Source organism: Pelobates fuscus, chromosome 9 (genome assembly GCF_036172605.1).
Source record: "Pelobates fuscus isolate aPelFus1 chromosome 9, aPelFus1.pri, whole genome shotgun sequence".
NCBI lineage: Eukaryota > Metazoa > Chordata > Amphibia > Anura > Pelobatidae > Pelobates > Pelobates fuscus.
Genome location: NC_086325.1, coordinates 166,268,499 through 166,285,641, shown reverse-complemented (window position 1 = coordinate 166,285,641; position 17,143 = coordinate 166,268,499). Strand labels below are relative to the sequence as shown.

The following is a 17,143-nucleotide window of genomic DNA, read 5'->3' as shown; positions in this document are numbered from 1 at the left end:
ACTATGTATAATAATAATAATAATAACAATGCCCTATTCTGGGCACATTCTAGCCTATTACAGAAGCACGTGACAGGAAGTGGCACTGGCCCTTTAAACCCAGTCACGTGTCTAACAGGCATGTCATCGAGCGGCACAAAGCTTCCCGCGAAACTGACGTCATCAGACAGCACGACCTGTTGGCTCCGCCCTCCTTGCCTTGTGATTGGTCAGCTCGTGCCGGCTCCCCACGCTGAGCGTGAGCCCGGAGAGCCGTGTGATTGGCTGACCGCTCGCCCGGCCGCTGACCCCGCCCCTTCAGGTTGTAGCCTGCGCGCGCGGCGGGGAGGAGGCGGCGCGTGGCATCCCGCGTGCGGCGGCGCGAGCTCGGTGTGAGGCGGGAACCGGCCGGAGGGAGCGCGACACCGGCCGCCATGACCGACTTCAAACTGGGCATCGTGCGGCTCGGCCGGGTGGCCGGAAAGGTGAGTCTAACCGAGTGTCCCCCGGCCCAACCGGGATACTCACCGTGACCCCGCCCCCTGACACCGGAAGGGTTAACGGGAAACATGGGCGGGGCCAGAAATTGGACACACCCACCTCACCAAGGGGGACCCCCATGCTCCCTCCCCCACCATGGGGGGGGAACCACATCCCCTCACATGGGGGGGGACCACATCCCCTCACCATGGGGGGGGGGGAAACCACCTCCCCTCACCATGGGGGGGGGAAACCACCTCCCCTCACCATGGGGGGGGGAACCACCTCCCCTCACCCTCACCATGGGGGGGGGAAACCACCTCCCCTCACCCTCACCATGGGGGGGGGGGAACCACCTCCCCTCACCCTCACCATGGGGGGGGGAGAACCACCTCCCCTCACCCTCACCATGGGGGGGGGAGAACCACCTCCCCTCACCCTCACCATGGGGGGGGGAAACCACCTCCCCTCACCCTCACCATGGGGGGGGGGAACCATCTCCCCTCACCATGGGGGGGGGGAAACCACCTCCCCTCACCATGGGGGGGGGGAAACCACCTCCCCTCACCCTCACCATGGGGGGGGGGGGAAACCACCTCCCCTCACCCTCACCATGGGGGGGGGGAAACCACCTCCCCTCACCCTCACCATGGGGGGGGGGAAACCACCTCACCCTCACCAGGGGGGGGGGGAAACCACCTCCCCTCACCCTCACCATGGGGGGGGGGGGAAACCACCTCCCCTCACCCTCACCATGGGGGGGGGGAAACCACCTCCCCTCACCCTCACCATGGGGGGGGGGGAAACCACCTCCCCTCACCATGGGGGGGGGGGGAAACCACCTCCCCTCACCATGGGGGGGGGAAACCACCTCCCCTCACCCTCACCATGGGGGGGGGGAAACCACCTCCCCTCACCATGGGGGGGGACACCACCTCCCCTCACCATGGGGGGGGGGGGGCGGTAGTTCCACCCTCACCATAGCGTGGGTCACCTGCTCCTTCCTCCACCCTGCACAAAGCAGAGCTAAGTAGAGGGGCCCACTAGTGAAGCCCACATTTATTTTCAGAGCATTAAATATAACAAACGTTTCAGGACTCCCTTTATCAATGTTAAATGCCACTACATTTGTGCTTTATTATTTGTGATTCCTTATGTGCTTGCTGATTGATCTACAGCCATTCTGGGCACAGTAGCGGCACTGGATGAGACTACTTTACTATTGTGCCGAAGCACACTCCGATACTCTTTCTTTACTGTCATCCTTTTTACTTTGTATGCTAGGAATTTCACCTTTCATTATGACTGTACACAGTGGATCTTTAAAAGTTGAATATCCCTCCTTAAATCAGGGATTCTGTAAATGTATGTTAGAACGTTTAAATGCTAAGAGCCCTTAGAAATTGAAAATAAGTATAATTGTGTTAATCTCATTGAAGGAGTAATTGAGATTTTCAGAACTCCTCATTAATATTTAACCTTTGCAACATCTCATTCAACAAGTACCTTTTAACATCCCCCTTAAATTCAATCAACAAGTGCCATTAGTACAAATGTTTAATGCAAGGCTTTAAGTACAGCTGCTACCTTGTCAAAACTAATATTCTCAAACAGAGAAACCCGATTAGTACAAGGCAGCTAAGGGACTTTGTTTCCAGTTTGAAAGGTTTTTATCTAGGGAGTAGGTCCCCAAACTCTGAATTGTAGCCAATTTAAATCTGAATGGAAATATTTAGGCAAACATAGCTTAATTTGGGCAGTTCTACAAAACTATTTTAGCCTTAATTTCACAATTTGGATTGTACTTTGATTATTTTTAACATTTTATTTTATACAATCTTGGAAAACACCGGAATGTTTGCAGTTGCTGAGGACAATAATTGCTTAAGGGCACAGTTGGTAGATATTTACATTGAGCTTTAGGCTAAAAGAAAGCTAAAATGCCATGTCTAAGGGTTTTGCAGTTTGTGCAGCAGTGCCTTTAATACTTCGTGGCTATTCAAGGTATCTACTACCCTTTCTATATCACTGTTAGCCTTTACTGCTTTCACTGGAAGGCTATTCCAGGTATCTACTACCCTTTCTATATCACTGTTAGCCTTTACTGCTTTCACTGGAAGGCTATTCCAGGTATCTACTACCCTTTCTATATCACTGTTACTGCTCCCACTGGAAGGCTATTCCAGGTATCTACTACCCTTGCTATATCACTGTTACTGCTCCCACTGGAAGGCTATTCCAGGTATCTACTACCCTTTCTATATCACTGTTACTGCTCCCACTGGAAGGCTATTCCAGGTATCTACTACCCTTGCTATATCACTGTTACTGCTCCCACTGGAAGGCTATTCCAGGTATCTACTACCCTTTCTGCTTCCACTGGAAGGCTATTCCAGGTATCTAATACCCTTTCTATATCACTGTTACTGCTCCCACTGGAAGGCTATTCCAGGTATCTACTACCCTTTCTATATCACTGTTACTGCTCCCACTGGAAGGCTATTCCAGGTATCTACTACCCTTTCTATATCATGGTTACTGCTCCCACTGGAAGGCTATTCCAGGTATCTACTACCCTTTCTATATCATGGTTACTGCTCCCACTGGAAGGCTATTCCAGGTATCTACTACCCTTTCTATATCACTGTTACTGCTCCCACTGGAAGGCTATTCCGGGTATCTACTACCCTTTCTAGATCACTGTTACTGCTCCCACTGGAAGGCTATTCCAGGTATCTACTACCCTTTCTATATCACCGTTACTGCTCCCACTGGAAGGCTATACCAGGTATCTACTACCCTTTTTATATCACTGTTACTGCTCCCACTGGAAGGCTATTCCAAGTATCTACTACCCTTTCTATATCACTGTTACTACTCCCACTGGAAGGCTATTCCAGGTATCTACTACCCTTTCTATATCACTGTTAGCCTTTACAGCTTTCACTGGCCATACAAGGCCATACATGCTGCCTCATTAATAATTTGTATGTCCTTGAAACTTTTTTTCTTTTTAAGGTAATCAACATTTCTGCTTAAACACAGCTAGTCCGTTAACAGGGCTGTAAATGTGACTCCTATATTCAAGGCCAGTTGGGTGGGTGATTGTGCCCTGGATTTATCTGCATTTACTACAGGGATGAGTGGCCTTTGTCTCTTTATTGTACTGTAGAACACGTGTTTACGTGGTGTGTCTGCCTGCTATACCCAGCCAGTTGGAGTAGCAGGCATTAGGGAGCAGGTTTAACCAGCATATATAATGTGTTCAGACATGTTTCAGGTGACTTATTAATGTGCCAGAGAATTATAGTGTTGCCTTAGTTCCTGCCCCGATCTATGGGGCATATAGATCTAGGTTTGCATACTATTGCCTGAGTCCTACATATTGGGTGAGGTGTGTTTAATTTGAAGAGTGTACAAACTGTTTGTACTATGTTAGCTTGGTATACGTGGCCTGTGTAGATTTAACCTTTGGTTTATGTGCAACCTTTACATCCATATGGACTTACTAGTTCTCTAAGTGACTTTCGTTGGGTGCCCTCTCATGACTTACTACACGAAGGACAGTACCAGAAACACAGTAAACAAGTTAATGCATTAGTATTGCAGTTCATTGCTGTATTTATTTAAACTGTATCTATTCTCTTTAGATCAAATACACACTAATAGATGAGCAGGATATCCCTCTGGTGGATAATTATTCGTTTGAGGTAAGAATGGTCTAACATACTATAATTTATTATTTTCTGCATCTTCCTCTATAAGGTTGGGGAAAAGTAAATGATTATTTTAATGAAATAAAGGGTGTGTGTGTGTGTGTGTGTATATATATATATATACACACACACACACAGAGACTCCTCACTTACCGACCAGGTTCCGTTTCTACGACCCAGTTGTAGAGCAAATTGGTCGGTAAGTGAGGCGTCAAGGGATGCCCTGCTCTGCTGCGTTCTTCTATGTTCGGAGAAAACACAGCAGAGCAGGGAATCCCTCTAATTCCCACGACAGCTCGCACTTGCCACCTCCAGCAAAACGAGGACCACCTGTATGTGTGATATATATTATATTACACACACACACACACACAGAAATCACAAATTTGCAGTGATATTACCGCAAAGGATTCTGGGTGGGCATATGCAAATTAGTTTAACAAAGAATCACATTTTTGCCTCATTCCATTTTAAACATGGATTCCTTTTTGTCTGTCTGCGGTATACAACAGCTTTGAAACACAACTTGGGAAAAGATGCAAAGACAGTGAACCACTCATGAAACCGCTGTTTGTGTGTATGTGTAAAAGACAGATAAGGGCTGCGCCACATGCAATCAAATGAAGTAAAATATAATAAAAAGGTGGATAAAAATAAATTAAAAGTAAATACTGCGAGTCTTATTCCAGATGTGCAAATTGACACATGTAAGATAAGTCTCTTATTCAGGAGGTAGGTTCAACTGTGGTTCTTGGTACGTAGTGGGTCTTGTAGTCTTGGGTCTCCGTATGTGGGTGAGAATAAACACAAAGAAGACCTAATAGTGCAGTAAGCCAGGGCTAAATAGGCCTGTTATAGAATAATAGTATTGCACTCACATTTGATAGAGCTATCGCCAGCTCTAGCATAAATCGCCTTTAGTGTTCTAATCTCCACTATTTAGGATATGGTGGTGGTGGGTCTTGGCTGGTAGTTGTCTGGATGGTCAAAGACAAGAAATAAAAGAGAGGCCACAGATGGTGCTCTCAGTAAGACACAGTAATTACCGTATATACTCGAGTATAAGCCGAGTTTTTCAGCACATTTTTTGTGCTGAAAAACCCCAACTCGGCTTATACTCGAGTCAGAGTCTGTATTATGCCAATTTGCATTGCCATAATACAGACTGGGGGGAGAGGGGGGCTGGCAGAGCTGTACTTACCTTTCCTGCAGCTCCTGTCAGCTCTCTCCTCCTCCGCGCCGTCCGTTCAGCACCTCGGTCAGCTCCCAGTGTAAGTCTCGCGAGACTTACACTGGGAGCTGACAGAGGGAGCTGCACAGACCGCGCGGAGGAGGAGAGAGCTGACAGGAGCTGCAGGAAAGGTAAGTACAGCTCTGCCAGCACCCCTCTCCCCCCACTGAACTACCAATGACACTGGACCACCAGGGAAGGAGCCCCCCTCCCTGGCCAGCTAGCAAGCAGGGAGGGGGGACGAAAAAAAAAGATAATTAAAAAAAAAAAAGAATAATAATTAAATAATAAATAATAATAATAATAATAAAAAAAAAATAATATAATAAAACTAAAAATTATAATTAATAATATATCAAATGCCCACCCCCACCAACACAAACACACACTGCATCACACACTCACACTTCATTCATACACACACTGCACTCATACACACACTGCACTCATACACACACTGCACTCATACACACACTGCACTCATACACACACTGCACTCATACACACACTGCACTCATACACACACTGCACTCATACACACACTGCACTCATACACACACTGCACTCATACACACACTGCACTCATACACACACTGCACTCATACACACACTGCACTCATACACACATTGCACTCATACACACACACTGCATTCATTATATACACACTGGAAATAAATATTTAATTGATATATACGCACACACTGCACTCATACACACACACACACACACACTGCACTCATACACGCGCACTGCACTCATACACGCGCACTGCACTCATACACGCGCACTGCACTCATACACGCGCACTGCACTCATACACGCGCACTGCACTCATACACGCGCACTGCACTCATACACGCGCACTGCACTCATACACGCGCACTGCACTCATACACGCGCACTGCACTCATACACGCGCACTGCACTCATACACGCGCACTGCACTCATACGCACACTGTAAATAAATATTCAATCAATATAATTTTTTGAGGATCTAATTTTATTTAGAAATTTACCAGTAGCTGCTGCATTTCCCACCCTAGTCTTATACTCGAGTCAATAAGTTTTCCCAGTTTTTTGGGGTAAAATTAGGGGCCTCGGCTTATATTCGGGTCGGCTTATACTCGAGTATATACGGTAAATGAATATAAAGTTTCTACTTACAGACATAGTGAGCCTGCCTGAATAAGAGACTTATCTTATATGTGTCAATTTGCACATCTGGAATAAGACTCGCAGTATTTACTTTTAATTTATTTTTATTATATTTTACTTCATTTTATTGCATGTGGCGCAGCCCTTATCTGTCTTTTACTTTTGTACTTTCTTGAAGGGTTAAGAGGGATCCCGTTTTACTGGGTTGCTGCCTTATTGTTCATTTTCATTGTTATCTAGCACTGACCCATTTGTGTATTTTTGTTCTATATATATATATATATATATTTTCTGTGAATTTGGCTTAATCGTCTAGTGATGTCTACCTTGCTGCGAGTCTTAACGGAGCGCTCCAAGCCCCATGACCAATACATAATGCAGTAATGGTCCTAGGATTGCCCTGACCTCTAAGAGTAAGTAGTGAAACGGTTTAAAAATGGTTTCACCGTTTACTTAGGTCCTGCCGGGCGAATATCGTTGCCTGACTTGGTACCAGAACCACCTGCACTCTCAGCTGATGAGGGCAGCGGATTCAAAGTTGTTACTGGCTATGTAGCAGAGCTTTTAAACAGTTTGACTTCTTACTCTTTGAGCTGGCCAGAGAATGCCTGGCATTGGGCTGTAGTGATTATGGTGCTTGGAAGGTTTCCTATTAAAGGGTATGATAAGATTAAATTATTTTGCAAACCTTGTCATGTAAGGAGACAAATTGCTTACTGCTTCTATAAATTCCCCCATACGAATACATTTATTGGATTCATAGTCAATTCAGGGTTAAAAGAACACTGTAGATACTATAGCTGCTTCATCTGGTGAATGAACTTGTTATACTACCTACAGTGTCCATTTGTTTTTAGTAGGATTTTGGATTGTTATTTAAGACACCATGGTGTCCATGTGTGTATATAGAATTCCTTCTTCATGCATCATGTCTGGCAGTTGACTTATTTTATGAACACATTGAAGTGTGCTCCAGTCAGACTGTTAGTGTTTACGTCTTGGGGCTTAATCATTTAGAAATCTCCCCTGGTGGGGTTATCAGAAAAACCAAAAAAATAATGCACGTATTTGTGTTTTTGATATAAGGAATTTATTTGCTTGATTTTTTATTTTCAGGCTCGAATGGACGTTGATGCCGATGGCAACGGTGCCAAGATATTTGCATATGCATTTGACAAGTATAAAGGAAGGGGCTCTGGCCGGCTGCTGCATGAATTATTGTGGTCCGTATCAGTGTTTAAGAGCTCATTCACTCCAGCTTTATTACGTTCTACGGGTCTCTTTTTGAGCTTGTACAAACTCTGTTCATAATTATTTTTGAGTTTTTTTAAATGTGTGGCGGCTGCTTATTTATTTTTTTCCCCCTTTTCTTTCTACCTTCACAAAATGAACTCGAACGGGGACATTGTGGAGTTACATATGGCTTGATTGCACAGTTTCCTACCCCTGTAGTCCATTGTTGGCTAACCTTGCTTTATATTATAAATTGCTCAACTGCATTTCCTGTGATACATAGCCTGGATTAAAGGGACACTGGGCACAAAACTTCAACTGATTGAGTTTGTCAGCGCTGGGTCCCATATCATTATTACGTGGCTTACCCACTGTTTACCATAGATGCTCGGTCCCCTGCAGCCAAGCCCCCAATTTCAATATGGAGAATGTCTGCTAAACCTTTCATTATACCATTATTCCAGGGATTGTAATCAGCTGTGAGCGCTCAGCTGATACGCTCAGACTGTTACTCAGGTATGGCGTGAGGCAGAGCATAGCTCCGCTGTGCCATATTGTTATTGGGGGGCCAAGTTGCAGGATGTAAGGGAACGAGCATCTGCTAAATGGTGAGTAAGCAATCATTTGCCGTTGTTATTTACAATATTGTTTTTTGTTTTTTCTTTCTTTGCCCATTTCTGCTGCCTTATTTCTCTTGGTCATGTTTTTGACTTTTTAGATTGTTTTGAAATGTGACATCTGACCTGTATCAACAAATTGTTTTAACTATGTATATTTATATTGATGCCTCTTATAAACAATTAAAATAAATAAAAATACAGCCTTTACTTGATGAATTCTTACATGGATCCTGTAATTTTTTATTTTTTTTAGGCAGCGACACAAGGGAGGCATTGCACCTGGATTTGAAGTAATCCATTTAAATGGTATCACGGTTGATAATCGATTGGATAATCTGAAAGTGGTTCTTCGAGGAAGGAGGCCGGAGGTAGAAGAGGTTTCTAGCAAGCAAAGGTAACTATATATGAATTTCAAATAATACAGACCATAGTTACTCGTCTTTATTGTAGTGAGTGTTTTAAGATCATCTTATACCTTGTTTCCCACGAAAATAAGCCCTTATTTTAGGAGGATGCTCGTATTCTAAGCCCTACCCCGAAAATAAGCCCTAGTCGCTAGTCAAACATAGGTTTGCGGGATTCCATTCGCAACTAAGCTAGTCTATGTTCGGGTAAGTTTCCCTGAACATAGATTCGGAGGATTTGCTTTGCAATAAAGCTAATCTGTGTTCTGGGAAATTTCCAGTTCACTAGAAAATAGACCTGTTTACTAGGGCATGAAATCCTGCTAATCTATGTTCGAGGGAACGTCCCCCAAATGTAGACCTGCTTTCTACCACATGCTTGCTACCATTTCCCCCCGAAATAAGACATCCCCCGAAAATAAGCCCTAGTGTGTTTATTCAGGGGAAAAAGTAATATAAGACCCTGTCTTATTTTCGGGGAAATACGGTATTATGGTCCTACACTTATAACTGGCTTAGATTGAAGTGTTTTGCTGTATTTTATATTTTAGGGAGCAGTCTCTGTATTGGCTCGCTATTCAACAACTCCCCACAGACCCCATAGAAGATTTGTTTCCACTGCTAAACGTCACACGCTGCTATAACGCCAACGGAGAAGTGGTTCGAGAGGAAGAGAATTCCTGTACTTATTATGAATGCCATTACCCTCCCTGCACAGTAATGGAGAAACAGGTATGTCATGCCACCGAAAATGGCATAAAGACTGCGTTCTTAAAGGACCACTCCACATCCCAGAAGAGATTTGTGTTTGCTAAAGTGCTTTATGGGTTCGGAGTCTTACCACAGTTTATAAAAGTGCAGATTTGCTATGACAAATTGGCACTTCTATTAATATATTCAATATATAAACAGCCAGGGAGGTTTGCTGCCTCCTTCCATTGGCTCCCCATAGCTAACGAAAGTGGCATAATTGTTGAGGTATAGAATAGATTAGCTATATCTGTACAGTTGTGTTTTTTTTGTTTTTTTTTGCATTCTTAACTCATTCTGCAATTAATCTTTCTGTATTTCAGTTGCGCGAGTTTAATATTTGTGGCAGATGCCAATTAGCACGATACTGTGGTACCCAGTGCCAACAGAAAGACTGGCCCGCTCACAAAAAGCACTGCTGTGAAAAGATCCGGATTTTGCAGTACGAACCTGAGCCAGAGCGATGACTTCAGTGTTCCCCTCTCCCAGGATTTGTTTTGCACAGTTACAACAGACTGGTTACTAAAGCCAACAGCACTGAGAAGAATTTCCTATCATGCTTGAGCGGACAATTTGGCTGTGATGGACAATGCTGCCTTGGACTGTGACTATCAGGAGTGGGCCTCACCATTCCAGTATTTAGGTTTTTCAATCATAAGGACTACTGTGAAAGTCTCCCCCCTTGGAGCTTCTAATTTATGTTACTGTTTGTAAAGTTCAATGTACAGGTTTTTTTTTATATATGTTTTTGAGGTTACAGCGCAGTGATTTTGGTGTCCAAACATGAACCACTTATTGGCCTGTGTTTGCAGTCATAAATCAGCTGGTTTTATTTGCCTTTCCCACTTATTACACAACAATTAAAAAGCAACTGGACTTGGGAAGTGAGAATGATTGGGATTTGAAAATATTATGCATGAAAACGTTGTAAAACTGATAATAAAAAAAGAAAAATGGTTGTAACTTGTTTAATAGTGTACATTTCCCTGACAGCATGTAAGTATAGTACTAACCCCTGCCTGAAGTAATTCTATGATGGTGTTAGAAACATTCTGATAACTTGCCATAAGTAGTAACTCCTTCTAAATGAGTAGGACCTTTCATGCTATATAGGCTAATGCTAAATGAGTAGGACATTTCATTCTATAGTGCCAGCTAACGCTAAATGAGTAGGACCTTTCATGCTATAGAGCCTGGCTAACGCTAAATGAGTAGGACATTCCATTCTATAGAGCCTGGCTAACGCTAAATGAGTAGGACATTTCAGTTTATAGTTAAATGCTATATTATGGCATTCTATATTATGGCATTCTATAGAGCCTGGCTAACCCTAAATGAGTATGACATTCCATTCTATAGAGGTCAACTATCGCTAAATGAATAGGATGTTCCTTAGAGCCTGCCTAACACTAAATGTGTAGGAAATACTATAGAACCCAGCTAAGGCTAAATGAGTAGCATATTTTAGCTAGAGCCCGGCTAATGCTAAATTAGTAGGACATTCTGTAGCGCCTGTATACTGCTAAATGAGTTGGATATGTTATGCTCTAGAGTGCATCTACCACTAAATGAGTAGGACATTCTATAGAATCTGGCTAACGCTAAATGAGTAGGACGTTCTATAGAGTCTGGCTAACGCTAAATGAGTAGGACATTCTATAGAGTCTATATACACAAGAAGGTGTGAACAAGGTGGCGCTATTTATATCTTTAAATACAAAATAGATTTCTATTTAGCTGCTGTGTACACTCTGTGGGGACACCTAATACCCCACCACAAAATAGTAATCACCGGAAAAACAAACTTGCAGTCTGGTTGGTGTTTATACCTCCCGGGCTGTAAGTTTGAGTGCAGCGCTATACCAGTGTGTGAGGTGAAATTCCCTCAATAAAGTGCATAAAACACCCTCTTAATAACACTTGTTTTAGAGGTATATATATAAAAGACAAAAGAGAGATACAAATAATTTGTGCAGTATTGTAACAGGAAATAATAGACTAGTGGGTTTTGAGTGGAAATAAACTCACATTTTATAGAGCGTTTTCCAAACGGAGGCTCTCCAACCATCCAGATATGCTAACCCTAAACACTAAGGACAATCTCACACACAAAACTGGCCTCGACTTCAAAGATTAATGCGGTGTGGGCAAAATATAGACTCCCAATTGTGGTAGAACTGCTTTGCCAGCATTAAAGGAAGATATGAGCTTTAAGAATAACTTAGCCATTTAAGGAACACTAAAGCGTCACTTTGTCCCCTCCGCTGGCAATTAAAGGGTTAAATTACCTGACACCACGGCCGATATCCCTTGGCGTTGGTCAGGCTCCTCTCCCATGATTAACACCTAGAGGCCAAAACTTATTTTTTTTGGTCATTTGATCTTCATAGTGTGACGCCGGTGGACTATATGTATCCTCCTCCTCTGATGTCAGTTGATGGGGGGGGGGACACCTAGTGTGCATTGAACCAGCACCGCGCATGGGTTACGCCTTCCCTATAGGAAAGCATTGAACCAGCACCACGCATGGGTTACGCCTTCCCTATAGGGAAGCATTGAACCAGCACCAAGCATGCGTTACGCCTTCCCTATAGGGCGGCATTGAACCAGCACCGCGCATGCGTTACGCCTTCCCTATAGGAAAGCATTGAACCAGCACCGCGCATGCATTACACCATCCCTATAGGAAAGCATTGAACCAGCACCGCTATAGGAAAGCATTGGACCAGCACCGCGCATGCATTACACCATCCCTATAGGAAAGCATTGAACCAGCACCGCGCATGGGTTATGCCTTCCTTATAGGAAAGCATTGAACCAGCACCGCGCATGCATTACACCATCCCTATAGGAAAGCATTGAACCAGCACCGCGCATGGGTTATGCCTTCCCTATAGGAAAGCATTGAACCAGCACTGCGCATGCATTACGCCTTCCCTATAGGAAAGCATTGAACCAGCACCGCGCATGGGTTATGCCTTCCCTATAGGAAAGCATTGAACCAGCACCGCGCATGCATTACGCCTTCCCTATAGGAAAGCATTGAACCAGCACCGCGCATGGGTTATGCCTTCCCTATAGGAAAGCATTGAACCAGCACCGCGCATGCGTTATGCCTTCCCTATAGGAAAGCAGTGAACCAGCACCGCACATGCATTACGCCTTCCCTATAGGAAAGCAGTGAACCAGCACCGCGCATGCATTACACCTTCCCTATAGGAAAGCATTGGATCAGCACCGCGCATGCATTACGCCTTCCCTATAGGAAAGCATTGAACCAGCACCGCGCATGCGTTATGCCTTCCCTATAGGAAAGCAGTGAACCAGCACAGCGCATACGTTATGCCTTCCCTATAGGAAAGCAGTGAACCAGCACCGCACATGCATTACGCCTTCCCTATAGGAAAGCAGTGAACCAGCACCGCGCATGCATTACACCTTCCCTATAGGAAAGCATTGGATCAGCACCGCGCATGCGTTATGTCTTCCCTATAGGAAAGCATTGAACCAGCACTGTGCATGCGTTATGCCTTACCTATAGGAAAGCAGTGAACCTGCACCGCGCATGCATTACGCCTTCCCTATAGGAAAGCATTGAACCAGCACCGCGCATGCGTTATGCCTTCCCTATAGGAAAGCAGTGAACCAGCACAGCGCATACGTTATGCCTTCCCTATAGGAAAGCAGTGAACCAGCACCGCACATGCATTACGCCTTCCCTATAGGAAAGCAGTGAACCAGCACCGCGCATGCATTACACCTTCCCTATAGGAAAGCATTGAACCAGCACCGCGCATGCGTTATGCCTTACCTATAGGAAAGCATTGAACCAGCACCGCGCATGCGTTATGCCTTCCCTATAGGAAAGCAGTGAACCTGCACCGCGCATGCATTACGCCTTCCCTATAGGAAAGCATTGAACCAGCACCGCGCATGCGTTATGCCTTCCCTATAGGAAAGCAGTGAACCAGCACCGCGCATGCGTTATGCCTTCCCTATAGGAAAGCAGTGAACCAGCACAGCGCATACGTTATGCCTTCCCTATAGGAAAGCAGTGAACCAGCACCGCACATGCATTACGCCTTCCCTATAGGAAAGCATTGAACCAGCACCGTGCATGCGTTACGCCATCCCTATAGGAAAGCAGTGAACCAGCACCGCACATGGGTTACGCCTTCCCTATAGTAAAGGATTGGACCAGCACCGCGCATGCATTACGCCATCCCTATAGGAAAGCATTGAACTAGCACCGCACATGCATTACGCCATCCCTATAGGAAAGCATTGAACCAGCAATGGGCATGCATTACGCCATCCCTATAGAAAAGCATTGAACCAGCACCGCGCATGCATTACGCCTTCCCTATAGGAAAGCATTGAACCAGCACCGCGCATGGGTTATGCCTTCCCTATAGGAAAGCATTGAACCAGCACCGCGCATGCGTTATGCCTTCCCTATAGGAAAGCAGTGAACCAGCACTGCGCATGCATTACGCCTTCCCTATAGGAAAGCAGTGAACCAGCACCGCGCATGCATTACACCTTCCCTATAGGAAAGCATTGAACCAGCACCGCGCATGCATTACACCTTCCCTATAGGAAAGCATTGAACCAGCACCGCGCATGGGTTATGCCTTCACTATAGGAAAGCATTGAACCAGCACCGCGCATGCATTACGCCTTCCCTATAGGAAAGCATTGAACCAGCACCGCGCATGCGTTATGCCTTCCCTATAGGAAAGCATTGAACCAGCACCGCGCATGCGTTATGCCTTCCCTATAGGAAAGCAGTGAACCAGCACAGCGCATGCGTTATGCCTTCCCTATAGGAAAGCAGTGAACCAGCACCGCGCATGCGTTATGCCTTCCCTATAGGAAAGCATTGAACCAGCACCGCACATGCATTACGCCTTCCCTATAGGAAAGCATTGAACCAGCACCACGCATGGGTTACGCCTTCCATATAGGAAAGCATTGAACCAGCACCGTGCATGCGTTACGCCATCCCTATAGGAAAGCAGTGAACCAGCACCGCACATGGGTTACGCCTTCCCTATAGTAAAGGATTGGACCAGCACCGCGCATGCATTACGCCATCCCTATAGGAAAGCATTGAACTAGCACCGCACATGCATTACGCCATCCCTATAGGAAAGCATTGAACCAGCAATGGGCATGCATTACGCCATCCCTATAGGAAAGCATTGAACCAGCACCGCGCATGCATTACACCATCCCTATAGGAAAGCATTGAACCAGCACCGCGCATGCATTACACCATCCCTATAGGAAAGCATTGAACTAGCACCGCACATGCATTACACCATCCCTATAGGAAAGCATTGGATCAGCACCGCGCATGCATTACACCATCCCTATAGGAAAGCATTGAACTAGCACCGCACATGGGTTACGCCTTCCCTATAGGAAAGCATTGGATCAGCGTGGTCTCACAGAGTCTCTAGGAGACAGCCTTTAGAGGCAAGCTTCACCCGGCAATGTACACTGCGCCCGGGCCTGTCCCATTAATCACTAATAGTTATAATGATGTAGCAGCCGTACTGACTGTGTGGCTGCTGTGGCTCTGGCGTGGCTAGTATTATTATTATATTTTTCAGGTTGCCCCGTGGCTGACAAGCCTGGCATGCTGCTCCCCTGAATGATGACCACCGCGTGAGTGACTGGCTGTTAATGGGTTACAGGGTTATTACCAAGATGGGCGACTTTGACTTTAAATTTGAAATTCACTTTGAATTCTCACATTATTAACCACTTAACACCGTTACGGCGTTCTATGCCGTCCCCATTTAAAAGGGCTTTAAAGCCGTTGCGGCGGCATAGAACGCCGTAACGGCTAAAGCCCCCAGAGCGCCCGGGTGACTTACCTTCCCGGCGCTCAGCTTCGGGAGGACTGCCTCACAGCCCAGGCAGCCCTCCCACGGCAAAAGAAGCCCCCGGGGGCCGTGTGATCGCTCTCAGAGCGATAACATGGCTCCATATAGCTGGATGTGGATCTGCCAGCAGGGGGACTGTCTAAAATGTCAGACAGTCCCCGTGCTGGTGGGAGCTGTAAAAAAAAAAAAAAATATTAAACATGTGTAAAATAAAATAGAAATGTATTTCTATAAATAATATATGTATATATATTATATATAATGTAGCGGAGCGGCAATATTAAATCCCACGATCTCCGCTGGTATTAAAGGGTAATCCACAGTCTGCGCTGAAAAGTAAGGCAATATCCCAAATCCCCCAGTAACCGGACGAAACACAGTTCTGGGAGTCAACTGGGGTCTTTATTCACAGCTTCCAGTATTTATGCAAGTCCCCATGCAAGGGGTTTCCTTACTGACATAGCAGGGGTAATACAGTAAGGGACTACATGGGGAGCAATTCTCCCATCAGGCACTGCTGCACGAGAGGGATACTCCCACTGGAATATACCGTTAAGTGGATTATCCCTCCGTGCAGCAGAACCGGCATTTTACGTTTAAATTAACCACTTGTACAATATTCATGTTATTCTGACGAACGGACGTTCGGTAGATAGCTGGGGTCTGACTGCACCTTTCGTAAGAGTACCGCTCAGATCCCAGCTAAAACAACTGAACGCTGCACGAAATACACTTTATTATTAAGGTCGTCTGAAAGTACCGAACACCGATGGGGAACCACAATAGGAGAAGACCGGAGCTCCCGAACGGCCTGGAAGTACAGCGGTGTTCGTGCCGTCGAGTAGCCGTTTTCAGTTCCAGGCGCTCGACGACAAAACACCGCTGGGGAGACAAAGGATCCAAGATGGCCGACCGCCGCGTGGTCGGTAGTCGAACGACGGCCACCCAGGAAAGCACTTAACTACCGATTGCAACAATGTTGCAATCTGGTAATTGGTGCCACACGACCCTCAGTGTGTGGGCTTGGGTTCGGTACTTAGTTTGTTTCACGAACAGCCGGTAAAGTTGCTGTTCGTGAAACAACCATGTAAATGCTAGCGGCTTTCGGCTGCTAGCATACGAATGCTATAGGGATTACAGGCAAACATACATTTCAATACAGAATGCAAAGTACATTCAAACAGAATAGGGCAGCAGGGTTTAGGACAACCTTTAGAGTCACAGTTCTATAGTCTAAAGTGGCTAGGTTTGCTACATATAATATATATATATGTAATGTCATACAAAGTGTACATATATTAGTATTAAAATACACTTAGAATGACGTTACATATATATAATATATATATATCTATATAATAGATATATACACATATATTATATATATACGTATAATTACAATAATAAATTAATAAATAAAATATTGAAACAATTTTATATAAATTATATATTCATATGTAATTTCATTCTAACTGTATTTTGTTATTAATATATATATATATTGGTAACAAAATACACTTGCCATTCTATGAATGACATTCTATATATATCTATCTATATATAAAATGCAAATATATATATAATTACAAAAAAGATTACATTAGTATACACGTAGAATTTAAATACCTATAAATGCATATATGTTAAAATTCTACATGTATATTTAAGTAATCTTTTAA

The 17,143-nt window shown here is 44.7% G+C and overlaps 1 protein-coding gene across 1 annotated transcript; it reads left to right on the top strand.

The window, feature by feature from the left end:
- The first annotated feature begins 253 nt into the window (after positions 1–253).
- On the top strand, positions 254–10,529 carry ZMYND19 (zinc finger MYND-type containing 19). The gene is made up of 6 exons (XM_063431767.1): positions 254–464; positions 4,110–4,169; positions 7,680–7,786; positions 8,670–8,810; positions 9,372–9,552; positions 9,894–10,529. Exons 1-6 carry the CDS (start codon positions 414–416, stop codon positions 10,035–10,037), a joined length of 684 nt encoding a protein of 227 aa, XP_063287837.1. The 5' UTR covers positions 254–413; the 3' UTR covers positions 10,038–10,529.
- The last annotated feature ends 6,614 nt before the right edge of the window (positions 10,530–17,143 follow it).

Bases quoted from the DNA above. Each gene is read 5' to 3' on its own strand.
- ZMYND19 (XM_063431767.1), top strand. From the start codon at position 414: ATGACCGACTTCAAACTGGGCATCGTGCGGCTCGGCCGGGTGGCCGGA. The intron at 465-4,109 runs GTGAGTCTAACC...TATTCTCTTTAG, and splicing joins TCGGCCGGGTGGCCGGAAAG to ATCAAATACACACTAATAGA. The intron at 9,553-9,893 runs GTATGTCATGCC...TCTGTATTTCAG, and splicing joins GCACAGTAATGGAGAAACAG to TTGCGCGAGTTTAATATTTG.